The sequence below is a fragment of the Lagenorhynchus albirostris genome, chromosome 19 (assembly GCF_949774975.1).
Source record: "Lagenorhynchus albirostris chromosome 19, mLagAlb1.1, whole genome shotgun sequence".
Taxonomy (NCBI): domain Eukaryota; kingdom Metazoa; phylum Chordata; class Mammalia; order Artiodactyla; family Delphinidae; genus Lagenorhynchus; species Lagenorhynchus albirostris.
The window spans coordinates 58,923,598-58,951,176 of NC_083113.1; the positions used below are offsets into that span (position 1 = coordinate 58,923,598).

Genomic DNA, 27,579 nt, shown 5'->3' on the forward strand with positions numbered 1-27,579 from the left:
TCAGTACACGAAGCCTGGGAAACAATACTTTCTCCTGTTAAAGTCAGGTCTACCCGTTAGCTTGGATGTAGTGAATTTAGGATCCTGCACTGTCTTCAGTGGCTGGAAGGATGAACGGACCTCCCGCTTCATCAGGGGCTGAAGTGGGCGGTAGTTGTTCACCATCGTCTTCTCTTCTTCACCAAGTGCCGTAAACATGAGTGAGCGAAACGCGGCCAGCTGGAACGGAGAGCAAGCAGAGTAATCTGGCTGCAGCTGGGGCGTGAACCAGCTCCCATGTCCCTTGTGTCGTGTGTGGTCCCCTTGCGTCCCTGAATCAGGGATGGCCCTGTATGACCAATGCAACATGGTGGAGGTGACCCCAATCTGGGTCAGAAAAGGCATGGCAGCTTCCACCTTGGCCTCCTGGACCACCTGCTCTGGGGAAGGCAGCCGCCGTGCTGCAATGACTCACAAGCAGCCCTCTGGAGAGGCCCACGTGGAGAGCAACTGAGGCTCCCAGCCAACAGCCAGTACGACTTGCCAGCCACGTTGGGAATGAATCCTCCAGCCCCAGCTTTCAAATAACTGCAGCTGACATCTGACTGCAACTCCACAAGAGATAGATCCTCAGCCAGAACCACCTGAATTCTGACCCACAGCAACCCTGGGAGATAATAAATGATTACTGTTTTACTAAGCCACTAAATTTTGGAGCTATTTGTTACACGGCAATAGATAACTAGTTTATATACTATAAATGCTAATGTAACATTTGATTCACTTTGCACTCCAGGAACTAAGAGACCATTTTTTACGTATCATCACATCTGTTCTCGGAATACACTATGTGCTCTGTGAGAATAGCTTTCACACTTAATTAAACACAGAACTGGGATTATACCTGCATAGTGACCACCTATTGAGCAAGTCAGGTCTGCATGGCTGAGGGAGAGCCCCCTGGAGGTGTGTAGGGTGTGGAGCATGCTCTTCCAGGCACTCAAGCATGGTGTGCCCACACGTGTGCACCTGTTTTCACCACTTGTTGCCTCTCAGAAAAGCCTGCTTGGCAGGCCTGTCCCTGCCGTCCAGGGGGTGCACACACTATCTCCCCAGCCCCCTGGGAGGGTTGGGGGCTCTGCTCTGGATTTTGGTGTAATACTCACCCAGCACTCTGCCTTAAAACTGTTGACTTATGTTTCTATTTTCCTGCTGGGTAGCAGTGCACAGAGACTATGGTCACTGCTCTGTCACCCCTCCATCCCTCCTGCTTGCCCACCCTCTCCTGCTACAACACCTGACATCTAATAAGTGTTTATTATGCGTTTGTTGAGTGACAGAGGGGTCTTGGTGACAAGAGCCATTTTCTTTTCTTTTTTTTTATTAATGTGTTTTTTTAAAGTCTTTTTAAAAATTAATTAATTTTTATTTTTGGCTGCATTGGGTCTTTGTTGTTGTACACGGGCTTTCTCTAGTTGTGGTAAGTGGGGGCTACTCTTCCTTGCAGTGCGCGGGCTTCTCATGGCGGTGGCTTCTCTTGTGGTGGAGCATGAGCTCTAGGCGTGTGGGCTTCAGAAGTTGTGGCAAACGGGCTCAGTAGTTGTGGCTCGCGGGCTGTAGAGAGCAGGCTCAGTAGTTGCTCCGGGGCATGTGGGATCTTCCCGGACCAGGGCTGGAACCCGTGTCCCCTGCATTGGCAGGCGGATTCTTAACCACTGTGCCACCAGGGAAGCCCCATCCCATGACTTTAAAATTAGAGGCTGCGGACTTCCCTGGTGGCACAGTGGTTGGAAATCTGCCTGCCAATGCAGGGGACACAGGTTTGAGCCCTGGTCTGGGAGGATCCCACATGCCGCGGAGCAGCTAGGCCCGTGCGCCACAACTACTGAGCCTGCGTGCCACAACTACTGAGGCCCACACGCCTAGAGCCCATGCCCCGCAACAAGAGAAGCCACTGTAATGAGAAGCCCGTGCACCGCAACGAAGAGTAGCCCCACTCACCGCAACTAGAGAAAGCCCATGCGCAGCAACAAGGACCCAATGCAGCCAAAAATAAATAAATAAAACAGAGAATTTCATTTTAAAAAATAAAATAAAATAAAATTAGAGGCTGTTTTACAGAACTGAAGGGCTGGAAGGACTTCCAAGGACTCATCAAGAGCCCTCAGAAAACATAGAGCTGAAGGCGAGGTGATGAATGCTGCTGTGATCAATTAGAAATGTCTGTCCTGGGCAGAGGATGGGACAGTGGAGCATGCTTGCTGCATATCTGTCATCCCTAAACTGTGCCCTAGACAGACTTTCCCTAGATTCTGGAGATTTCCAGAGAAAAAGATACTTTAACTTTTTAAAAAGTATATAAGTAATATCTACTTATTTTAGAAAAAATAGAATATTTAAATAAGGATGAGAAAGAAAATAAGAACCACTGCAGATCTGTGACCATAGGACAACCAGGATTAACTTTTAGGTGCACATCCGTGTGACAGCTTAGGGCATTGCTCAGCAAATAGACACTCACCTCCTCCCTGCCCCACTGGCGTTGGCCTGGCCATCATAACTCGCTTTGACCAACAGGATGTGAGCGGGCGTGATGCAAGCAGACGCTGTAAATGTGCATGTGCGGTTTGGCTTGTCTTTTGCATTTCTGTCACGTGCCATGACATCCAGCCCTGGGTGGCCACTGGTCCAAGAAGCATGAGAGACACTGGACCCAACCCAACCCCTAATGATGGCCTAAAACAGATTCTCCCAGCTCCCAGAGACCCTTGAGCAGGAAAATAAATGCTTATTATTAGTCAGTGAGTTTTGGGGTGGTTTGTTACACAGCATTTTGTAGCAATAGCTGACTAATACAATCCTTCTGGAATTTTCTCTGGGCACTTATAGTTCCATAACTTCTTAGCACAGCATGAGAGAAAACCCTCTGCGGTCTTGATTTCCTACTGCTCTAGCAGCCAAAGAAGCAGAACAGACTCTAAAAGCTTCTCTTCTCCCTCAGTGACCCCACTTCTTTCACGGCTCTCCAGCATTCATCTATGACATCCCTTTCTTAGTTAATTTATTCATCTAAAACACCCACGGAGGTCCCAGTATGGGCACGGACCCATGTCCCAATTATGTCACTTCTGTTCTTTAAAGTCGCCTTACCCCAACGAAGACCAAAGAGTAAGTACTGGCCTCGTCCAAGCATTTTTCATCGGGGAGACTCTCCACGCCTGAGGCTGACCACTAAGATTAGAAGGTGCTGAATATAACTGTCCCGCCTCAGTTCCCTCCCTTCACCCCACCTTCCCTCCCTGTCTCTCTGTGTCTCTGTCTGTCTCTTTCTATCTCTGTCTCTCTGATTTTCTCTGTCTCTCTGTCTCTGTCTCCCTGTTTCTCTCTGTCTCTGTCTCCCTCTCACCACCAATATCTCAAGGTCAGAAGACCTGTGATATGGGGAACTTCTGTTCACTCCCCAAGAGCTCCTGTTTCAACTGGAAGATTCTTCTTGTGCAGGAACATCTATAAGGTACCAAAGCACGAAACTCTAGGATGCTTGTTCACGCTATCTTAGTGAAGCCACCAAACCGGAGGGATTCCCGTGCAGTTCTGTGCGCTGGATACAGGCGCCACTCACCTGGTCCTGAGCCACCTCAGTGGGCTTCTTGTGGATGATCCAGGTGACCGACTCAGAGAGCGGAGGCGTGGTCAGGGAGCCCGGATACGTCCAGTAGTCCCGGCAGGCGGGCAGCAGGCAGGAGGGCTGGAAGGGGCCCAGGGCCGCCCGCGCATCCTGGGGGAGGAGACCGCAGGCTCTCAGGTGGGTGGAGGAGGCCGGGGAGGGGGCACCACGCTTGGCTTTATCTCAGCGATGTGGCCTGGAGGGGAGCGTGTCTCCGAGATAAAGGCCGTGGTTGCGGTTGTCACGTTTGGAAACCGTAACAAGAGAACGCGGCCCTTCCACGCTGAGCAGGGATGCCCACCGCAGGCGTGTAGTTTTTCTTTTAAGGCTACTCATTTTTGTATACCTTGGCTGTGAAAATATCACACTTTTAAAAGCTGACGTCAAATAACATACACAGCATACAATTTACCATTTTAAAATGTACAGTTCAGTGGTGTTAAGTACCTTCACATTGTTGTGCAAACATCACCACATCCGTCTCCAGAATTTTCTCATCTTCCCAAACTGAGGCTCTGTCCCCATTAAATACCAGCTCCCCATCTCCTCCCCCCGGCCCCCAGCACCCGCCCTTCTACTTTCTGTCTGTATGAATCTAACTCTTCTAGGGACCTCGTATAAATGGAATAATACAGGATTTGTCCTTTTGTGACTGGCGTATCTCACTCAGCACGATATCCTCAAGGTCCATCCATGTTGTAGCCTAGGTCAGAATTTCCCCCCTTTTTAAGACTGAGTAATATTCCACTGTGTGGACGGACCACATTTAGTTTATCCATCAGCCACCGATGGACACTTGGGTGGCTTCCACCTCTTGGCTGTTGTGAATAAAGCTGCTATGAACATGGGTGTACAAACATCTCTTCGAGACCCTGCTTTTAATGATTTGGGGGATACACCCAGAAGTCGAAATGCTGGATCCCACGGTAATTCTATGTTTAATTTTTTGAGGGACCACCAGACTGTTTTCTATAGCGGCTGCACCAGAAAACATTACACTTTTAAGACAGCTGATCCTCTCCTTGGCAGACCTCCCCAGCGTGAGAGCCATGGCAAGTACAAACGCGCAGGGGGACGCCCTGCACTGGCCGAATTCCCTGACTCGTGCCAGAATTTTCCTTCTCATCAGCGAGGGGTGGGACGGATGGACTGGGTCAGCCCAGCTCTCCAGGCTGCTCCGTCAGCACGTGTCCTGCTTGGGAGCCCCACGTTCAGAATCCAGGTTTGCTTCATTTCCATGCTCTAGAGGAGCACAGGGAGAAACCTGCCTCTCAGCTCCTCATGACCCTGATGGGGTCCCACCATCACTCACTCACTCAGAGCTATTCTCGAGCACCCACAATAAGCCTGACTCTATCTTAGGTGCCGGGGCTACAGGAGAGACAAACTACCCACTTTCGTGGAACTCACTTTACTGGAGGAGAGCAGACGGCCCCCGGAACAAATAAGTAGAACATCTAGTAGTTTACACAGTGATAAATGTGATGGGGAAAAATAAGGTAGGGCAGTGAAGTAAGAGATGCGGGGAGTATAGGCTGGTGTTTTAGGGGGGTGGCCCTGAAGGCCTCCCTGGGAAGGTGACGTCTGAACAAAGACACGGAGGAGGTGAAGGGGAGGAGATTTCTCCGTAGCAACGGCCAGTGCAAAGGCCCCGAGGCAGGGTCTGGCCTGATGGGCTGGGGGATCAGCAGAGAGGCCGCAGGGCTGGAATGAGCACGAGACGCGGAAGTGATTAAAAGAGATGCGGGGGGGGGGGTTCCCTGGTGGCGCACTGGTTGAGAATCCACCTGCCAATGCAGGAGACACGGGTTCGAGCCCTGGTCCGGGAAGATCCCACATGCCGCGGAACAACTAGGCCCGTGCGCCACAACTACTGAGCCTGCTCTCTAGAGCCCGTGAGCCACAACTGCTGAGCCCATGTACCACAACTACGGAAGCCCGCGCACCTAGAGCCCGTGCCTCACAACAAGAGAAGCCACCGCAATGCGAAGCCCGCGCACATGAATGAAGAGTAGCCCCCGCTCGCCACAACTAGAGAAAACCCAGGCACAGCAACAAAGACCCAACACAGCCAAAAAATAAATAATAAATAAATAAATTTATTTTTTAATAAAAGAGAGAGATGGGAGGGGGGAGCGGGGGACACCCTGCTTCTGCCCAGGGCTGGGGACCCCGTAGAAACCCACCGGCAGAGGCAGGGGCTGGGGGGCTGCTCTCTGGATGCTGTGGACAGAAAGCAGGGCCTCTTGGCTGGTCTCTGCCTCGGTGCAAGCAAAGCTCCTGGACAGCTTCTGCTCAGAGGGGAAAGGCTCAGAGAGGTCCCTCGGGTTGACGGGCCCAGGACGGGGCCTCCACCCGCCCCCCCCGTGAAGTGAGCGAGCCGAAAGGCTGAGGGGGCAGCCCTGGGAGAAGCAGGACACCAACCAGTGCCCAGCCGGAGCGGAGCCTGACCCAGGGGCCCAGCCGCATGCAGGGCAAGCTGGGAGACAGTCAGCACGAGGCACCTGTTCTCGGGTCCCCGAGGAAGGAGGCTCCCTGCTGCTGGGGGCCCCTCCGCCCGGCCCTCAAAGGCAAAAGCAAGGAGCCGCTGACGGCTTGTCCCCGGTCGCTGACTCACCGCTCAGCCACGGGGAGGTGGTGTTTAAGTTTCTGGCAGCTGGAAGCGGGTACATTGACTCTGCCAGATGGTCGCCAAGCACCTTGTGCCGGGCTCCACCTGTCACCAGTGTCTAGTTGACGGCTTAAAACGGCATGACTGAAACACGCTTCCCAAAGTGTGGCGCCCGCCCACCTGAAGTGCACGATTCTACGGCTGTTCGTATATTCACAGACGGCCACGCGAACGCTCAGAACTGCCGCTTCTAGAACACGTTCGTGACCTCAGAACAGAACTCCAGAAGAGAGCCCCCCCAGTAAACACTCTTTAGCTGTCATTCCCCCTAACCCGCCCACCTGCCCTCACCCTGCCACAGGCCCCACCCATCTGCACATTCTGGAAGTTTCTTAGAAATGGAATCATCTGCGTCTGGCTTCTTTCACTCAGAATGATGCCTTCAAAAGCCGTCTCTGTTGTAGCAGGTGTCAGAGCTCCATTCCTTTTTATGGCTGAGTAATATTCCACCGTGTGGTCTACTCAACTCTTGAAGGACACAGGTCACATACGCACATGGGACAAGATGCAGAAAGTACCTGCAGGTGTGCGGCGACAGATAAATGCCCCTCCTGCCCCCAGACGCCAGCCCCATAGGCACTGACATGCCAGATGTCCTCTGAGGCTCTCACCTTGGATTTTCAGAACCAGCCTTTACGTCTGCTTCATGATAAAGAAAGAAAGATGAGAACTTCCGAAAGCCACGTGATTAGATGGCGGCAAACCCAGATGCTACGGGATGTCTGTCGCATCCCACAGAGCTGGACACCACAGAGGTGCCTCCAAAGGCTGAACATTTTAAAAATCGACCCAGACGTTGGGGGACCCAGGAAGGAGCACAGACTGTGACAAATGACTTGAGCCGCTCACCCTCCCGGCCCACGGGACACAGACCCCTGCCCGCTGAGGCGGGACCTTACTCTCTTCAGATTCTGACTCTTATTCTTCTGGTGAGGAAACGGAGGCCCAGGGAGCAGCATCAGGACCAGAACTGGGCCCAGCAGCTTCCTCCATCCCCTGCCAACACCGTTCCTCCTGCAAGTTTGCCCAGAGCCTTCGGGGAAGCAAAGAGACCCCTTAGCACATAGCACCTCATAGCAGCTCTTTCCCACCAAGCGGTGGAGACCATGCCCTGAGGGGGTGGCTGCCACCAGGGAAACGTCCAGGTTTACTCTGGCTGTGGACCAGGGAGGAGATGAATGCTCCCAGCACCTAGACCTTGCTGAGTTCCTGAGCTGGCAGACGGGGCAACGGGGGCGGTGATCTGGTCTGGTCCCAGGAGGTCAACATCAAGGGGCGGGTGCCACACAGATCAAACAGCCCCTGTGAGGCTGCCGAGGAAGGGCTGGCCCCCATCTCCCATCTGGAGCCGCTCTCGCCATTGTTAAGACAGGTCGGAGACCCACCCGTCCCCACGTCCAAGGACCACGGGTGACTCCTGCCCTCGGAATTCTTTTGTTTGGTGCTGAACAAATAAACTGCAGTTTTCAGGAATTTCCATTTCTCCATCAAAGCCCTCTCACAGCTGATACTGGAGAAAAGCTACCTTGCTGGCCTTGCTGTCTTTCGGAGCTATGCTGAGTGCAGCCAGCTGTGCAGGGGAGCTGGGCAGGATGGGTGCGTCTGCAGGCCCCCTTGCCCCGTCTCCCTGTTCTCCCAGGATGGGGCTGACCCTAAGGATACCAGATGGCTTGCAGGTGGACATTCTTAAATGTCGATAGTTGAGAATTTATTTCAATTGGTTTTATATTTTTTATTATTTTTAAAATATTTATTTATTTTTGGCTGCGTTGGTTCTTCGTTGCTGTGCGCGGGCTTTCTCTAGTTGCGGCGAGCAGGGGCTACGCTTCGTCACGGTGCACGGCCTTCTCATTGCGGTGGCTTCTCTTGTGGAGCACGGGCTGTAGGCACGTGGGCTTCAGTAGTTACAGCACGCGGGATCAGTAGCTGTGGCTCGCGGGCTCTAGAGCACAGGCTCAGTAGTTGTGGCGCACGGGCTTAGCTGCCCTGTGGCATCTTCCCGGACCGGGGCTCGAACCCGTGTCCCCTGCATTGGCAGGTGGATTCTTAACCCCTGTGCTACCAGGGAAGTCCACATTTCAATTGGTTTTAAAACAAACATTATCACAAACGGATGCTCTTGCCTGGGACAAGGCTAAAGATTTTTAAAAAGTGGATCACTTTCATAAAAAGTACTAAGTAACTAATAGTACCCCAGGTGGGTAGACAGGCAAAAGCCTCCAAGATGCTGCCTGAATGGCCGAATGTTGGGAAACCCCATTACGCTGAGGAGGGAGGGCCCGAGAATTGCAGGAACACCTCGAAGTCGGTGAGCTGACTCGAGACACACCTGGAATCAGCTCCAGGGAGTCCCAGTTCTAGAACTGGACTCAGACCCTCTCTGCAACGCTCTTTCCACCCAACTGGTTCCTTTTTTTGGTTACTTTTTTGGCGAAGTAGTCATCACTCTAAGCAATGTCGCTTTTCCAATTATGTTGATTTCAAAATACGTAGCTTACCTTGTGTTTTATGTCCGGCAAGGCTGCCACCAGCTTCTGCAGTGCCTCATGGCGGGCCCCCAGCTGCACAGCGCGGCACGCCGAGCCGTCACGTGACAGGGCAGGGGACAGGGTGACAAGCACACGTCACTCTAAGCTGACCTCGTTTAGAGAGCAGATCTGACGAGGAGAGCTGCGCCCCAGCAGGCTTACCTTTAAAAACACGCCTACCACCGCCAAGCCGTCCTCTCCCATCACGGCTTCCGTGTAGTTTTGGTATTTCACAGCGTTCCAGTGAACTAGATGCAGCTGGGACCCAGAAGAAGAGAATTCCCTCCATCACCACGTGGCCGAGAGAGCTTAACCCGCTGCTCCTCCCTCTGTGTGGCCGACATGTGCCCGATCTATGCTTTTAATGAATCCGCGGCTGCAGGCCGGTTCCCCCAGCCAAAGCTCGCTCGAACCCCAGAAAGCAGGGCCTCGGCATTTCTAGGGGGAGAGGAGGGAGGCTCGCTTTAACTTTGTCAAACAGAAATGCGTGGTGGGATTGTTTGCTGCTGCTCAGATGGCCCTGAATGAGGGCTGCCAGGTCAGATATGGGACTCTCAGTTAAACCTGAGTTTCAGATAGACAACGGATCATTTTGAACCTACGTACGCCCCCCAAACGGCATTTTTCTCCATCTGTCACCCTCCTCTGAACTTCACCTATGTCCTTTCTTCACACGCCCTCCGCTGGTTTTCCTAAGTCCCAAATCAGCATCGCTACGGACCAGATGACAAGGATTTAAATCAGCGGGGAAACAGGCTGCGGGAACGGGCTTTCCTGGGCCCTGGTGAGTAAGAGGCAGAACCAGGACCCCTGGGTTCTGTGAGGGCACGTGGGCCGATGCTGCGTTTGGCTCAGAACCAGGAAGGGGCCTGGGTGTCTGTCCGCAGGTCCTGCTCCAGCATGCGTGGTGGTGGAGGCCTTTCTGAACAGTGACCCAGGCCGTTAGTCCACAAGGACTCGGCCCAGAAAGTCCTCCAGCCTCTCGTGGTCAGCAAGACCCTCCCCCGCGCGGCTGCTGGACTCCAGGGCCCGGGTGGCCCTGCCAGGGGGGCGGGGTCCACGTGGCTCCAGGCGGCACCTGTCAACAAGTCTCAGTGCTCCTGGCCACGCACACCAGGGACCGTGAGTGTGGCGTGGCCTCCCCCTGCCCTCCCGTAGCTCACCTCAACCCCCCACCCACTGTCACGCGTGGTCTTCCAGAAATAGGGACAGCTGGGCCTGAGGTCCCGCCCACAGCCTTCCTCTTTCATGGACCCCCACCTGTGGGGCTGGCCTGGCCTCCCAAACCCCACAGGAAAAGGCCCGCTCCAACATGGGCCGGAGGCACGGCCGGGACAGTCGGGCAGCCCCCGCCCACCTGGCTCACGGACAGCCCCTGGTGGGTGCCAAGCTCTGCCCCCTCTACTGGGGGGCAGCAGACTCCTCTATCGAAAGGCTGCTCACCAGAAACCGAGGTACCGGTGCACAGTTACCAAGAGGAATGAGGTTCACTGAAAGCAAGTGTGTTGCAAGCCGCTGTTCCTTCATTTTTGTCATATTTGTCAAAATGTGTGTAATTATAACAATCAATGGAACGCCCTAATTATCAACTGTCCCCAGAGGCCACCTCTGGCTGTGTGATCGCAGTGATTTTCCCCTTCTGGTTTGACCGGACTGTCGGTCTATTTTAACCGTGGTATTACTTCCGTAACAATGGTGACAAGAACAGTCCAGAACTTGAAATACCTCTAAAATCCAGGTGGCTGGTGGGTGGACTGAGGGAGGGCCGGTGGGCAGAGGCGCCAAAGTGAATCGGGCGCGCGTCAATCACAGGATCCGGGCGGTGACCTCACGGGTTCTCACTATACAGTTCTTTCAGTTTTTTGGTAAGTTGGAAACATTTCGTAATAAAATATTGGGGGGCACCAGTAAGGCACTACTTCCCACTCCATAACCACCCAAATCCAATTCCTGACCTTCATCTCTACTCCTTTTCTTTACTGACTCCCACTTGGAAATGTTGCAAATATCACTTTGTCTTAAGATAATTTCTATTGTAAAGATTTTCTGTTCTCAGTATAAGATCTTGAATGCCTCGAAGGACAGGAAGCGTCTCGCCTCTCATCGACCAGCAGCAAGCGCGGGGCTGAGCGAGAGCTAAGAGCACAGACGCTGCTCCTAAATCCCAGCTGTCTGACTTCGGCAAGTTACAATTCCACTCAGAGCCTGTCTCTTCTCCTGTTCGCTGGAAGTGCTGACAGTACCCTCCCCTTAGGAGAGTCGTGAGGTTGAATGCGTGGGGTGGCCAGTGGTTCTGGTTTGAGCACTAAGGGTCCCGTGTCCCAGGAAATCCGTGCTGAGCAACCAGGATGCCTGATCACCTGACATCGAACCTGGCACATGGGAAGGCCCCACACATGAGCTGCTACGAACCTCTGCCGGGTACACGTGATCGTCCACCGTGTGCTCCGAGCCCCACTCGTTCGCTGCTCCCCAGTGGAAGTGGAACTGTTTTAGTCTGTAGTGGTTTTCCAAGGGGCCACCACTGATTCCTGGAAGGTGAAGCAGTGGAAATGGGGTGTTAGTCTAGTTGCTCGACTGTGGGGTTGCTGTGACATTGACTACATTGGGGTTACTCGATTTTGCTCTCAAGAGACTGATGTTCTGCTGAAACCACAAACTGAAACGTGGGACCTTGTCTGCCCTGTCACCTGACCCCATCACCTGGTCCCGGCGGGCCCCCGGCAGCGCACAGGAAACACCTGAGTGATGCAGATGCCAGTGCCGCCACCTGGTGGCAGTAGGGGCCTCAGCCAATTGCAGGCGGCAAGAAGGCAAAGAAAAACCATTTCGGAGATGCGTGCCATGCGGGTCCTATAAGATTTCCAGACCTTCCTTTAATTAAAAAAAAAAAAAAAAGAAAGAAAGAAAAGAAAAAAGACGTCTTTCAAGTGAAAGAAGAGCAGATAAAATTCTATCACCAAATAATTTCATAAGCTAATAGGTAATGAGCAAGACGTTTAAATAAACAGATTCTGAGATATAAGGTACTACATTTTGGGGACTTCCCTGGTGGCGCAGCGGTTAAGACTCCACGCTCCCAATGCAGGGGGCCCGGGTTCAATCCTTGGTCAGGGAACTAGATCCCACATGCATGCTGCAACTAAGAGTTCACATGCCACAACTAAGGAGGCTGCATGCTGCAACTAAGGAGCCCACCTGCTGCAGAAAAGACCTGGTGCAACCAAATTTAAAAAATATATAAATATTAAAAAATAATAATAAGGTGTAACGTTTTCCACCAGGGCTGATCTCCAGGCAGCCCCTGCTCGGTCTAGCCTCACTGTATGACCACTTTCTAAGTCACCCTGAATTCCTGGTGAGGCATCCCCAAGAGCTGTCAGCGTGACGCACACAGGCTCATCATCCCTGAGCACCTGCTCTGAACTGTGGGATCATGGACGCTGTCCCAAGAGGTCCAGGGCCACGGCTGGGAGCCTGCATTTGAATGAGCTCCCGGGGGGCCCTGACGCACAGGGTTTAGCCGGTCTTCCGGTCTTCAGCTGCACTTTGCTAACAGATTTCCACCACCAAGTGCTACAAACGTAATGGTAACGGTCGGACATCCGCTTGTATTCGAGGTGAGCGTAGTGTGACACTGGGATCCTCGGACAGGGCTGGAGGACACTGCCACAGCGACGGCGTGAGTTCCCGGGGTGGGGGGAGGGGTGGGCGTTGCTTGCATCAGCTCCTCCACGCGGCAAAAGCAGGGACGACACTTAGTGATGTGACGGACGCTGCTGAAAGGGTCAAATACGGCTGGCAGGGGTGCTTCTGCTTTGTTTTTGCCATTGAAGGTACTGGTAGCAGAAAGCACTGAACTGTAAACTGGAAAAACAGATTCAGCCCATTATTCTGCCCTCGATCAAGTCATGAAGCTTCTCGCTGTCTGTCTTCACTTGAAAGCGTTGGTCTAGAACGTCGTTACGGGCATCTCGTCATGAGGCTCTATGGCTTTATTCTCCTGAACACCCACAAATTATATCTCACTTGAAAAACATACAGAGAAGTATCTCATCCCCCCGCAAGTACAAAAAATCAGAGTAAATCAGGAAGCCTGAGTCCACGGGTGTGGAGGAGCCGTTCTGCAGGCAAGAAGCTGAGGTAGATAGAAAACCTCCCTGTTGGGTTCAAATCACAAGACTTTACTGGATTTTCTGTGAATGAGAATACAAGGGGGTGATTGTTTTCCTTTGAGGGGTGAGGATACATGAGCCTACTGACCTCTGTAGTTTTGTGTTATTTTTGAATTTACTAAGAGAGGCTAAAGAGGTTGTCAGTAATCCCGGGCACGGGAGCCAGGATTCGAAGCCAGGTCTGACGCCCAAACCCGTGCCTTGAGTACGAAACATCATCTGAGGAAATTACAGAAGCTTGAAACACCAGCAGTGCCATCTTTGTGCCACTCCTGTCTGGCACTGTGTATCATGCTGGACGGGGAGGTGGGAGCCCTGGCCAGCAGACACCTGGAACCGCCAGAATGCACTGACTGGTGCGTTTGCTGTGTGACCTCGAGCAAGTGGATCAGCCTTTCAGAGCCTCAGCTGTCCCACCTGTGAAATGAGCAGTGCTGGCAGGATGGCCTCATAAAGTGCAGTCAGACGGTGATGACAATGATGGTGGTGACCACACGCCACGTAACTTTTCGGGGACTGGGCTCTCCTTCATGTAATAACAAAGCAAGGATTCCTAGCTAGGTGGTCCTGGTGGTCCCTCCCAGCTCAAGCATGTGTAGACACCACACAAGGTCTCCAGAAAGAGCGACACCAACTGCACGAGGCAAAACCCCACCACCAGCTGGGTGTCGGGCAGACCCCGCCAAAAATAACCTCGTAGAAAAACCACTCCCAACTGTGGCCACCAACAGAGAGCAGGGGAGGGGAGGGGGCCGGGCACGAGCATCGCCCCCGCCTCCGGCAGGTGAAGACTTTCCCAGGGTCTCCCTCAGGGCAGGCCTGGAGCCCAGGGACCAGGGCCCCATGCTCTCCCCGCATCCAGCTGCCCCCAGAATTCTCCGAGAAGCAGCCTCTCGCAGGGGGACTCCCTCCTGTCTGCTTCCCAAAGACAGCTGCCCGTTGAAGGAAGAGAATGTGGACGGAGGTCAGCTTTGGAATCGGGCCTGCAGGGAGGAATGTTCCTCTCGGTGGGGCCTCTCCTTCCGGCTGCAGGCTGACACCTGGTCGTACGTAAGCGGGCGGGGGCTACCCTGAGCTGGGACCAAGCAAACTCACAGCAAACCCCGCAGGCTGCTGCCCCTCGCCAGCTCTGTGACCTGCAGATGCAGATAAGGAGGAAAGCACAGCTCGAGCATCTCAGGGGGGAAGCGAAGAGGGAGGGGAGGCGTGGCCAGAGGAGCCCTGGTGCCACAGGCTGGGCTGCAGTGGCGCCCTGCGGCCGGTCGGTGGTGCACCCGGAACCGGGCACTGTGATGCCCTCAGCCTCCCTCCTTCAAACGCATTTCAGGAGAGAAACAGCGTCAACTGTACAGGAGCTGCTTGGGTACAAGCTCGGGCGTCAGACTTGCACATCTCGAGCATCTTTCAAGTCAGGGACAGAAGACTCTCTGGAACGGCGTCTCTAAAATGAGATGGATGGGCAAAGACAGCCACTAGCCGAGTGCCAGCGCCTCTGCTGAAAAACCGGAGAACGGTGCCCGGTTCTGCAGGTGGCCGGGGGTGCGCTCTGGGTCGGTGCTGGCGCCATCGCCTCCGAACGCGGCGATCTCCGTCCGGTTACTGAACTGTTCCCAGCCTCAGTTTACCCGCCTGTAAAATGGGGAGGGTCCTAGCACCTACTCCATGGGACGTTGCCAGGATTCAATGCAAAGTTCTCAGCAGAATGCCCGGTATTCTGGAAGCACCCAAAGGACGAAAGCCGGCAGCCATGGCACGTCTGTGCGACGGGATGAGTACAGGGTCTCATCTGCTCTCACGGGTCAGCAACTCCTGCATCCCCGGCACTGTGCACCCACATCTGTCGGTGCCCGTGATCGCCAGCGCCTTGTGGACCGTCAGCATGAGCTCTGAGTGTACTAACTGACAAGCCAGCGTTCACCCAGTGCCCGCTACACGCGAGGCATCGTGCAAAGCACCCTACCTTCCCCCGGGACCGCCCCTCACAGTGACCCTGCAAGCAGCTACTACTGGCCCAATTTTGAGATGAGGAAACTGAGACTCAGAGGGGTCCATCACCTGCCCCAGGTCCCCCAGCAACTCCACCCCAGGCCTGCTTGGGTCCAGGCCCTCGACTTTCGTGGCAGGGTTCAAGCCAAATGCTCACCTTTTCCTGCCAGGAAAGTTAGGAGTCCAGCTTAAGGCGGCTGCCCCGGATAAAATAATCTGTGACCTTTCATAATGACCAGCGTCAGAGTAATTCCCTTCCCTGGTGGCGCAGTGGTTAAGAATTCACCTGCCAGTGCAGGGGACCCGGGTTCGAGCCCTGGTCCGGGAAGATCCCACATGCTGCGGAGCAACTAAGCCCATGCACCACAACTACTGAACCTGTGCTCTAGAGCCCGCGAGCCACAACTACTGAGCCCATGCGCCACAACTACTGAAGCCCGCACGCCTAGAGCCCGTGCCCCCCAACAACAGAAGCCACCACAATGAGAAGCCCGCGCACCACAATGAAGAGTAGCCCCCGCTCGCTGCAACTAGAGAAAGCCCGTGCACAGCAATGAAGACCCAACGCAGCCAAAAAATATATATATATATATTAATTAATTAATTTTTTAAAAAAAGAAAGAAAAAGAAAACAGGCGAGCCCAATTTGTGACAAGGGGGCCTTTAGCTCACCAGCCCCCAGACTCTGCCATCCGCAGGGCTGTTCACAGACCAGAGGCCATGCATCCCCCTGGCAGTCTCTGGGAGCAGGTGTGTCACGACGTGTAACTGGGGAATTGCATCTCCGAGGACAGAGATGTTGGAGGCTGACTGCAAGCCCAGATCCTACTGTCTCTGTCCTCACAACAGCCGCTGATAACAGCCGTCAACTTGTAGTTTGGTGCTTTGACCAGGATAAGCAGGCTGTTGGCAGGTATGGTTGTCTTAGGGCTTAAAATAAGTCCAAGAGCAGGTTGACATGTTCTAATTAATCCAAACTGCAAATGACTCGATGGTGCCGAGGAGCAGCCTGTTCTTGGTGCCCCTCCAGGATTTAACCAACGTTCCCTCCGACACTCTACGCACAAGCGCAAAGGCTCTCCGTGCGTTCTCTGGATTCGGGAGGTCTTTGTCATTCTTTCCAGGAAAGCGGGAGCCAGAGCTGGCGGCCAGTGCACTGGTGGTGCCTGAGGGGCACAACCCCACCCGCAGTACCCCAAAATCCAGAAATGAGGGAGGTCAGATTGCTTTTGGGGAGCTAACCTCTGGGACCACCACACATCGGCTCTGGGTTTGAAGCCAGGCACACGTGAGCACAGCCCCTGGTTTCAGGCGGCGTGTCCCACACGGTGGTCCTATCTCTCTGGACCTCAGGCCTGATGTCTGTAAAACGATAAAGATGCCCCCAGGCCCATGAGAATGTGGCGAGCGCTTACCAAACGCTCCCTAGCACGGCCCCTGGCACCCAGGAGGAGCTCAACCAGTGGTAGGACCTTCTGTTATTACGACCGTATTCTGGTTATTATTACATCATGATCACCATCTCATCATCCCAGCAGAGGTCTGCAGTCACCGGAAATAGCCACTATTACTCCCAAGATAGGACCTGCACGTAAAGACTTTGAGGGATAAATGTATCTTAAGAGAGTCCTTTAGAAGGGGCTCGGCCAGCCACAAAGCGTAAAAAGGGAAAACCATGCATTCATTCAACAAATATTCACTGAGTTCCTACGATGTGCTACAGCCTCGGCTAAGTGTTGGATGTGGAGAGGGTGACACGGGGCAGCCCTGCCCCTCCCGGAGCATGGACTTCCCAGGGGCAGGCAGGCAGTGAGTCGTGGACATGTGGGCAAGGACGGGGTGCTCTAGGGGGATCTGAGGGGTGCGGGGCATCAGAGAGGGCCTCCCCGAGGAAGTAGGGGTTCAGCTGAGCCGTAAGAGGGAAGAGGAGGGCCGGCTGTAGGCGGGAAGGGACAACAGGCAGAGAGGCCTGGAGGGACAGAGCAGGCCACTGTGATGGACCTGCGAAGGCCCCCAGGGGCGGGAGCGCAAGGTCAGCAGGGCGACGGGTCGGAGGGCACAGGGGCAGGTGCAGGCAGTGGCCACGTAGGGGAGCCTTCGTCAGCAGACTTTGAATGTTCCAGTCTTTAGAAATGGATGTCTGCCTAGAGAGGTGGGGTCTGGGGGCGACACTTGCATCCCCGTCCTTGACGTAGTCTATCCTTCAACGCACCTTTTCCCGCATTTCCTAACTTGAGATCTCCTCACGAGCAGAGACTGCGTCTGGGGAGGTCCTGGGACCTAACGCGCCACCAGGCAGAGCGGGCGCTTACTGCGCGGCTGTACTGCAGATTTACAATCCTAGCTCCTTGCATGGAGCAGGAATGGCTAATTCCTGGGTGGTTCTGCAGAAGCAGTGGTGAGGGGCACTCCTGGCAATGGACGGAGGGAGAACGGGGTCACCACACGGGGTGCGACGGCGGGTAGGGATGTCACACGGTCCTACGAGCGTCCACCTTCCACCTCCCAACCGATGCCGGTAAGTGGGGTGTTTCTTGATACAGCTGCCCACGACGCTGATGAGCCCTCAGGAGTGGTAGGGGTGTGTTGGCACCAGACGGGCCTCAGGCTTGCCCCGCAAGACTGGCAGCCCCCTTTCCGGGGCAGAAGAGCTGGTGGTTTAGGGAGATGCAGAGAGGGAGGAGGAGAGGGAAGCTGCCGGGCTGGTCACGAGGACCCTGTGTCCCTAAGGGAGCTGCAGTTGAAGCCAGGCCGGGGGAGGGAAGGTGCGATGCACTGGTGACCTTGGCCTGGCTGGGGTGTGGGGTCGGGGAGGGATTGACATGGATTCAGGGGCCGTCGGGGGAGGCGTGTTTTCCTGGGTGGGGATTATCATTTCCACAGATTGGGTGAGGGGAAGCACACTCCACCTAACCAACCTCCAAATCACACCTCTGCCCCCCAAGATACCCACGCCCAGAACCTGAGGGAAGAAACAGCGGATATACAAGGAATGAAGATGAAAACTATACGGTTTTAAGAATCAGAATGCCAATGAACGAATTTGCAGTGAAAACTGTCCCAGGAAACAAGTGTGGACCGAGCGGCCCCAGTCACCTTCCCGACAGCACAGGACCCCCCCCCCGGAATGCAGCCCCCCCTGCCACCCCCTTGCATTGTCTGGGAGGCACCAGCTCACGCCCACTGCAGGCCCCCCGCCTGACCCGTGGGAGAAGGGTCCCCGGGGCCCTGGGCCCTGCGTGGGATGATGCAGGGTGCTGGGAGATGGCAAAGCAGTTCTGCTGCCTCGTTCGCGACCCACCGACCCACCTCCCAGCCCCATCTCCAGCCCGCCTTTCCAGCAGGGACCCCCAAACTCTCCCGGCGTCTCCCTTTTGGCTTTCGTGCTGGAGTCAGTTTTCTTGGGTGAAGATTCCCCAACGAATGGACGTGAAGTCTGTGAGCTTTAAAATCATACTGACCTGCAGTTACGCGTTCACTCCAGGAGCGAAGGCCGCTCACTGGGCCCTGCTGTGTACACCCGCTGCCGACTCCGTGAAGCTCACGCTCAGGACCCTGTCCCGGTGGCGCTGGGCACCCTTATTAGTTGTCATTTAGAGGCTGAAAGGCCATTACTGGCCCCCCCTTTACAAACGGCTTAAAATCCACTTTGGTGTTGGCCCCCCCGTGACCTCTGTGCCCACTGGGTCCTTGCAAGTGAGTGACCCTTCGGGAAGGCTGCTCACAGCTCCAGGCTTGGAGTTTCCATTTTTCCTCCTTCGGCCGACGGATGGGGTCACCAACCACAGAGTCCTCCGTAGTCAGAGGAAGCCGGGCCGGGCCTGGCCGGCTCTGGGTTCCCTCCAGTAGGAGGCCTGAGAGGGGCACAGCTGTGTCCTGTTCTTGTCTTATCTGGGAGGAGCCCCAGCAGGTGAAGCTAAGCTATCACGGCTGAAATGCTCACTTCTCCTGGCTCGGAGGTAAGTGCTTCCCTCGGGCCTCTTCTAATCCTCCCTCGGGGTGGGTGTCCGACCTCAGTGGACAGAGGAGGAGACTGAGGGTCAGAGAGGTTAGGGAACGAGCTTATACTACCAGGCTGATAAGCTCTTTCTGCTGCAGAGCTGGGCCCTGACCACCATACCGTCCTCCCCGCCCCCGAGCCCTTCAGGAGGAAGATGAGCCGCCCCCAGAGGAGGAGGGTCTAGCAGGGAAGGCGGCTCCCGCAGTCCATGCGGCTAAGTGGGCGGGGGGAGCAACATCTGAGCTCCTGGGACTCAGGCACTACAGTGCCAGCAAGACCTGGACTCCCGGCTTCTTTTCTTTTCTGTGGATGGCGGGGAGGGAGTGGGATTTGAAACAGCCCTGATCTGAATGTTGGACACAGACGTCCTCTTCCCATGTATGGGCATATTAACCCATCTCTTGGAGTTACTGTGAGAATGAAATGCCTTCAAAAGTGTACCCTGGGACTTCCCTGATGGCGCAGCGGTTGAGAGTCTGCCTGCCGATGCAGGGGACGTGGGTTCGTGCCCCGGTCCGGGAAGATCCCACATGCCGCGGAGCGGCTGGGCCCGTGAGCCATGGCCACCGAGCCTGCGTGTCCGGAGCCTGTGCTCCGCAGCGGGAAAGGCCACAACAGTGAGAGGCCCGCGCACCACAAAAAAAAAAAAGTACCCTGATTTGCACATTGATTTGTCGTGTAACGGGCACTCAAAAGCACCTGGCAGCAGTAAGGACATCACTGCTCGTGGTAACCTAGGACCTGGCTCAGAGAACACAGGCGTCTCCTCAAGGAACAGCGGGATCTATCTGTGGCCTTTGGTCCTTGACCTTCCACCCCACTTTCTGCACCTACACTGCCCATCGGGTGGAAACGGCATTGTCACTCCTTAGGAAAAGGATCGCTCGGGTGCTGGGACAAGGGGGCCCCGCCTGTGACGGGTTTGCGGGGTGTGACCACGGGGTCTGTCTGGAGCCGGCGCTATGTTCCTCCTTGCTTCCTACCCTCTGCCAGCCCTTCCTTCCCTGCCCTTCAGTCTCACATTCCTTGGAAAGAGCCGCTGCCTTCACCTCTGTTATTCATCGTCGTTGTTGCTGACCGGCCTTGATCTCTGAGCTCTCCTATCCCTCACCCGCTGGAACCCTAATGTCCTCAGTTCCCCGATCTGGTTTGCTCAGCCTTCCTGCGCTCACCTGTTGGTGTGACCTGACCAAAGTGCTCACATACTGTGCAAAGTTACTTCTGCACCGTGCACCTTCTCCACTCACTTCCCTTCCTGCCGCCAAGGCTTTCCGTTTCTGTCAATGAATTTAAAAATAAAAATTATGGGAGTGTCTCACGATTCTCATTTTCTTACTGCAAAACTTTTTCTTAGTTCTTCCCGTCTTTCAGCTGCATTTTCCATTTCCTTTGCTCCCAGCACCTTCCAATTTCCATTGGAGGTGAACAAAGAAGACAGAGAAGCTGAACAGAGGCGGCTAGAGGCTGGAGATGGGCGTGGGTGGGTGGGGCATGTGAAACTGAGCAGGAGAGAAAGAAAGAGGAAACTGGGCTTTGGGGAAAATGACAAGTAAAGTAAAACCAGATTGGCCTGTGTGGACGTGAGCACCAGGGGGATTATACAAATAATTTATACGGCCAGGGAGAGACACCCAGAGAATTCGTTGGGTCTGTGGCAGGGCGGGGAGGGGCCCTTGGAACCCGACTGAGAACGTGCTGGAGGAGCGAAAAAGCGGGGGTCAGGACCTGGTCAGCACAGAGGCCTGGCTGCAACAGGGCGCAAAGGCCTTGAATCTGAAAACGACCGGGATTGGGGGATGCCGGGGTCAGCTCAGGTTCAACCGCCAAGTGGGAGCTCCCAGGAGAGCACGGGGAGCGTGCCTCTCTCCTGGGGACCATACACCTGGGGTCCTCCCCTCTCGGTCCTCTCCTGCTCCAGGCGGGCTCAGCCTGTCACTGTGATGGCCTCACCCCACACGAGCGACGGAAGCTGGGCGACGGCCATCAGCCTGGGGCCAACGCGGCGATCGTGGGGACAGAGGCGCCGCCCTTAGCGCCGCCCTACTGGGAAGCGGGCCCGTGCCGCAGCCCGCCCTTGTCGCCCCATTTGGGAAGCCCCCGCCTGGGCGTGCCTGGACGTGTCAGTGCACGGTTGACGCAGTGATGCGACGTGGGCTTTAGAATCAGCAGGAGTTGGGCCTGAACCAGACGCCCCCTGCCTCCCCTCCACCGTCACTCTCCCCGCCCCACCTGCACCCTCCGTTCCTCCTTACATAGAATGAGGATGGGGACTTCCCTGGTGGTCCAGTGGTAAAGCATCTGCCTTCCATTGCAGGGGGCGCGGGTTCAATCCCTGGTCAGGGAACTAAGATCCCACATGCCTCAGGGCAACCAAGCCCACTCGCCTCAACTACTGAGCCCAAGCGCCTCAACTAGAGAGCCTGTGTGCCGCAAGCTACAGAGCCCACGTGCCCTGGAGCCCACGCACCTCAACTAGAGAAGAGAAAACCCACACGTCACCACTAGAGAGAAGCCCACGAGCCGCAACGAAAGATCCCGCGTGCCACAACTAAGACCCGACGCGGCCAAAAATAAATTAAATAATAAAATAAATCTTTAAAAAAAAGAGAAGAATGAGGATGCTCATACCCTCCATAGCGGCATCTGTGCCGGGCTGCTGTTCATCCAACCGGGGCTCTTTTGAAAGGGGGTGTTTGCATGTCTGTCTGTCCGGCATACCTTCCCCCTTCTAGAAACAGCGCCTCGATTTCCCCTGGACCAACGCGTCCCTGGGTGTGTGATCTTGGTGGGGATCTTGGTCAGGGTGCTGGGTGTTCCGCCGACGAGGGGCAGGGTGACTCCAAGCTCAGCCACCAGTCCTCCTCCCCTGGGACTCTGAATTAGTTTGTCAAACGTATCTTAACCGTACACATACAAAAGTCCAAAGTAACCTTCGAAGTTTTTCACATTTTTTAATTTAAAGGAAAATGAACTTGTTACAGAGGTATCGTAACTGAGAAGGACCCTATGGGGCCTTCCCAGGACAGACCTCTCCCCTAGATCCTCTGCTATACCTCCTCTCTGAAGTACCCAGATAATAGTATCTCATGTATATTTCCTGAGTTTTTCAGATGCTAAAAACCACCACTAAATGAGAAGCAATGAACTAATTGATGATCCTGAGCACATAGCCTCGGGACCTCCCAGAGCCATCAGCCCATCAGAAAATTGCGCACAAGCTGATCACATCCCCTGGGACGCCCCTCCCTTTCCTGGCCTTTAAACAAGCTGTGCTGAAACTCTTCAGGGAGTTTGGGGTTTTTTGAGGGGCACGAGCCACCTGTCTCCTTGCCTGGCCCTGCAATAAACCTTTCTCTGCTCCACGCTGCGACATTTCGGTACTGTCTGGCCTCATTGTCTGTCGGGCACATGAACTTGCATTCGGTAACAATGTCCGTAAGACCCTTGACTACACATAAAAATTATATAGGAAGAGTATAGATTCGATAGGAACGCATCTACATCCAAATCTGTTTTTCTCAAGATGACTAGTATATTCACACAACTATTAGCCAACCAATTAAAAGTTCAGGAACTATTATTCTTTATTCAATCGTATAAGTTGCTGTGTAAAATTAAAACAAAATTAATATAAACCGTATTAAACCTGAAAGGACAATTTTAGTTGCTCCTTGGGAATTTGGGCTTGGAACAGACCAACAAAGGCAGAAAAAAAGTTGGCACGCTAAGTACATAAATGCATAAACCTCTGCTCCCCAGATCCCTGAGCTGGCCTGGTCCCTGTGCTTTTAAAGACGTGGTTAGGGGCTTCCCTAGTGGCCCAGTGGTAAAGAGTCCACCTCACAATGCAGGGGACGTGGGTTTGATCCCTGGTCAGGGAACTAAGATCCCACATGTTGAGGGGCAACTAAGCCCACGCGCCACAACTACTGACCTCACAGGCCTCAGCTACAGCCCACATGCTGCCAACCACAGAGCCCAGATGCCCTGGAGCCTGCGCGCCACAACTACAGAGAGAAAAACCCGCACGCCACAACTCGAGAGACGCCTGCGCGCCAAACGATCCCACGTGCCACAGCTTAGACCCAACGCAGCCAAAAATAAATAAATAAATAATAAATCTTTAAAAAAAAGATCTGGTTAACATCCAACTTTCCCTTCTCTTCTCTGAGGTAATCTTATCCTTCCAAGAAGATGCTTTGGTTTGCGTCAACCAGAGTTGGGGTTCCTGTCCACTTGCCTTTGGCAAGCCCTACATGAGAAGCAACCCTGAGGGACACTGCGAGAGCCATTCCAGGCACGTAGGCTGTGCTCAGGAAACATGGGCTCCTTCTTACCTGTGAGATGAGGAAAGAGACCCCTGGAAACTCTGAGCCACGGTGTGCGTGAAGCACCTCACAGGGCCTGTCCCAGGGAAAAAGGGCCCTCCGTGCCATGCCGCAGCCACTGGTCCATCAGAGCTGGGGCGGCTCAGGCTGGGCCTCCACTGCCGTCCAGTCCCTCTGCCCGACTCGTTTCTACCTTTAACTTTACATTCATTATTCATCCACCAGTTTACCGAGCACCTGCAGTGTCCAGGAAGAGTGATCCTGCCCTCGTGGAGTTTACATCCTCACTGGGGCCATGGGTTAGTGAACAAGACGACTGGGCATATGGGAGGAAGTGGACCGAGGGCTTTCCTGGAGAGGACATGGGTTTGGGGGCTGTGTCTGGCGTCCCCAGGTTCTGTGGTTCCCTGCAACTCCCAGGACTCAGCGTATAGTCACGTGCACGGCTAAGACTCACCACGGCGAAAGGATGCAAGAGCAACAGCAGCAGAGGGAGAGGGAGTGTCTGGAGGAGACCAGGTTTCCAGAGTCCTCTCTGGTGGTGTCACAAGCCACACGCTGAAACCCAGCAACGAGCTGTGACAACACGTGTGGAGTGCAGCCCACCAGGGTTGCCCATAGGAGACTCGGTGCCCAAGGTTCTCAGTGGGGGCTGGTCACGTAGGCATCCCCCGCCCGTTGCAAATTCCCGACTCTCAGAGGCAGAACAGAAAAAGTTGACAAAACACCAGATGGAATCCAGCAGCCAGTCCCCACAAGTAAAACGGAAGTGGAAGGAAACTTCCCAAACCTGTAGAGTATCCACCCAGCACGGGTGAGGGTTCCTGCCAGTGAGGCTTCAACGAGATGGTGCGAGTACAGCCCTTGGCAGGACGCCGGGACCCGCCTCCCTGCCCACCTGCCCTCCGCCACTGGCAACACCCCCAGCCAGCCTCATGCTCGTCCCTACTCCCCACTTTCCCCTCCCCTCTTCCTCCTGTAGCAGCTGGACATCAGCCAGGTCACTGCCCCGTCTCACTCTGAGCGAGGACCAGCGAGGTTCCCAGGCTCCGGACGCCCGGCCACCATCCTTCCTCCGTTCCTCCCAGGCCTCCTCACCTCGGAGACTCTCTCCTCTACCCCACTCTGCTTCTCCCCTCTGAGTGCAATGTACGTTTTTATTAGCTCACTGTTTCTGCCTTCCAGCCCCTGGAATGTAACCCCCCAGGGAGGCCCTCACCGTTCAGAGTTTTGTCCCCAGTGACGTGTGACGTAGCTGGTCGGCAACACCAGCTTTAAGGTGAACATCACTCTGCCCGTCCCCACCGCCAGCCTAGGCCGTTCTCCGTGCCTCGTCCGCTTCTCTGCCGACCCCGTGACCCACTCCGGAGTGACAGGAGCAAAGGGCCCCGACCCCAGCTCAGGCTCACCTGACCCCTCGGTGGAGTCGTCGAATTCCACCTGGAAGAGGTAGCCGGTGTTCCAGACGTAGAGGCAGGCCGCCGAGTCGTAGGAGACCCTGAGGGGCTTCAGCCGGGGGTCGTAGACGCTGTCCTTCCAGCGGATGTTGATGGGGGACTGCCGGGCCCCCCTTGGCACCGAGGCCGGGCCCTTCCAGAAGGCATGCACTGGGGGCAGAGAGAGGGAAGAGGAGCCCCTGATGGTGCGTGGGCGCCGTTGCAGCCTCAGAGGGGGGTGACAGAAACCTGCAAACGCAGTCCCAGAGGAGCCAGCACAGGGGAACCTGGCCCAACGTGGAGCCTGGGGCCACCAGACCCTCGGCCTCTTAACACCGCCCCCGGTGGGCGGGGCCCTCGCGCCACCTCCTCCGCGGACCACGCCCAGGAACCGATTCCTTCCCGCCCTTGCGCTGCGCCGAGTTGGTTCTCATCTGTGGTCATTGTCACAGCGTGGTCACAGGGAGTCATGCCTGGGGGTCCAGCCCAGCCCCGGGGAGGCAGGCGGTGGAGGACTGTGGACTGGGGGGGCTGCTACAGGTCTCAGAGAGCAGGAAACCAGAGTCCCAGGACCCACAGCAGACCCTGCCTGGAAGGGTCTGGAATAGACGCCTTGTCACTCCCAACCCCCGCTCTTTCAGTTACCCAGCACTCAGGGTGCGGTCCGCGGACCAGCAGCCCCCCTGGGGGCTTGCTAGAAATGCAGAAACTCAGGCCCCACCCAGACTCCTTGCAAGTTTCAAACCATAGAGAAGGGTCTGCACTCATGTAGAAAGACCCGCGCACCCCGATTCCCAGAGGCAGCTGCCTTTGGCTGGTTTAGAGCACAGCCTCTGGCGCTTTCCTCCAAGCTCACAGAAACATACACATAGTTCTCCGAAAAAGCAAAAGTACTGCTCAGTACAAAGTGGGTCTTCACCTCGGTTTTCTTCACTTCACTGCGGACATCTTCACAACTGTCTCTCAGCACCTGTCCCCTCCTTTATACTCCGTGACCATGAAGAGCATCAGGCCACGTGGACCGGAGTCCTGGCCCCACCACTCTGTGGCTCTGTGCCCCTCGGCAAGTTTCTTAACCTCTCTGAGCCTCAGTTTCATCACCTGTAAAAGGCAGATCACGATGGTACTTATCACGGCGCTGGTGGGAGCATGAAACGAGAGGCTTAGAACAGCGGAAAGACGGGGATTTTGGCATCAGCCTCAGGTGTGGACCAACGGATTAATTGGGAAGAGCTAAGAGTGTTTGCCGAGAGCCCGGTGTGTGCCAGGCTTTGTGCTCACGTCGTTTCATCTTCAGGTGGCCCTGGGTGGCATTTCATCACCCCATTTTACAGACGAGGAGACTGAGGCTTGGGGAGGTGAAGCAACCCACCAGCTCTCACCTCTGACAAAAGTCACCAGTGCACACACCCCCGGAGACTGACTCCGAAGCCCAGGCTCTTCCAACCACCGAAACCTGGAAAGTGTGGAATACTGATGTCAGAGGTGAACTTAGTTGTCCATGCAGCCCCTGTATCTGACAGAGGAAGAATCTGAGGCCCAGAGAGAGGGAGGGATGAGTCCAAGGGCACAGAGCACCAAGGACACCGCCACCGGGGCAAGGCTGACACAGGGCAGTCTCTGGACCGAGCTGGCTGCCGACCTAGTTACCGTGTTTGCTGAGATGTTCTCTGCTGGTGTTTGGAGCCCTAATGACTGGCAGCATGGCTTGTTCCGTGGGGGCTGTAATAACAGCTCGTCTTGGGGGGGCCCTTGCTACCTGCCTTGCTCCGAGCATCTCGCCTTCCTGATGGCCCTGTGAATCTGAGGTTAAGGACTGGCCCACGTCTCCCATGGGAAAGACAATGTGGAAATCTGAAGCCAAGCTGTCCAGCTCCGGACCATCTCCCATTCTGAAATACACCATAAAATAGACAAACAGCAAATTGCATCTGGAAGCTCTACTTACAAGCATCATTCCTCTTTGTCTGTACGCAGGCACCCTGAGAGCACCACCGCTCCAGCGTCAGCGGGCGATTGCGGAGGGTCCCGCACATCTGCTTGACCAGGACGCAGAGACCCGAGGCTTTCGGGTGACCCCTGCCTGACCCCAGGAGCCTGAGCATCTTGATTCTGTTCCCCGGGGACCCGATAACCGGAGGGAGGTTGTCCTCACTGACTGTCCTCACTTCAATCTAGACGGCCGAGGAGTGGGGTGGACACACCTCTTCTGTAAAAACTCATCCAAAGCCCTGATGGTTAAACTTCAACCCGGCTTCTTGGATGCCACGGGGTTTGGCTTAGGGGTGGGTGCACTGGGACAAGGGCGCTCGCTGTGGCCAGTCCCTCGGGTCACTGTGCTTTGACCCGGTAAACAGCGGAGTGAGGGTACCAGGGAGTGAGGGGAGCTTGCAGAGAGCTTGCCGCCAGGCCAGGGAGCAGACAGGAACAAAGAGACCAGAGCGAAGTCCTTGATCTTGGGCGTGACCCTGGCTCAGGGCTGCGCAGCCCTCCAGCCTTGGGGCACTCAAGGCCAGGCACGGAGCCACACTGCGTGTACCTACAGGGGAGCAAGTGGCCCTTCTGCCCAGGGCTCCTGGGAAGCAGCCCGTCACCTCTCCACAAAACAGACACCATCTGATAGGAATTCGTTCTGCCCAAAGTAGCGTGTCCTGGTTGGCCCGGGATACTCCTAGGCTTTGCCTCCTGCCTCAGCATAAATATGAATGTGCCCCTTTCGTGCGCAAACTAGCCACATCTGGACAATCAATTAGATGGTCACCTCAGCTACACAGCTTGTACTGCAGACGCCAGAAAACAAAACACCTGC

The 27,579-nt window shown here is 55.1% G+C and overlaps 1 protein-coding gene across 1 annotated transcript; it reads right to left on the bottom strand.

Moving 5' to 3' along the window:
- Positions 1-26,875, bottom strand: CA5A (carbonic anhydrase 5A). Its single transcript, XM_060130424.1, has 7 exons — positions 26,719-26,875; positions 24,744-24,941; positions 11,258-11,376; positions 9,008-9,103; positions 8,816-8,878; positions 3,602-3,757; positions 1-219 (listed from the first exon to the last, which is right to left on the bottom strand). Exons 1-7 carry the CDS (start codon positions 26,873-26,875, stop codon positions 1-3), a joined length of 1,008 nt encoding a protein of 335 aa, XP_059986407.1.
- Positions 26,876-27,579: the final 704 nt, after the last annotated feature.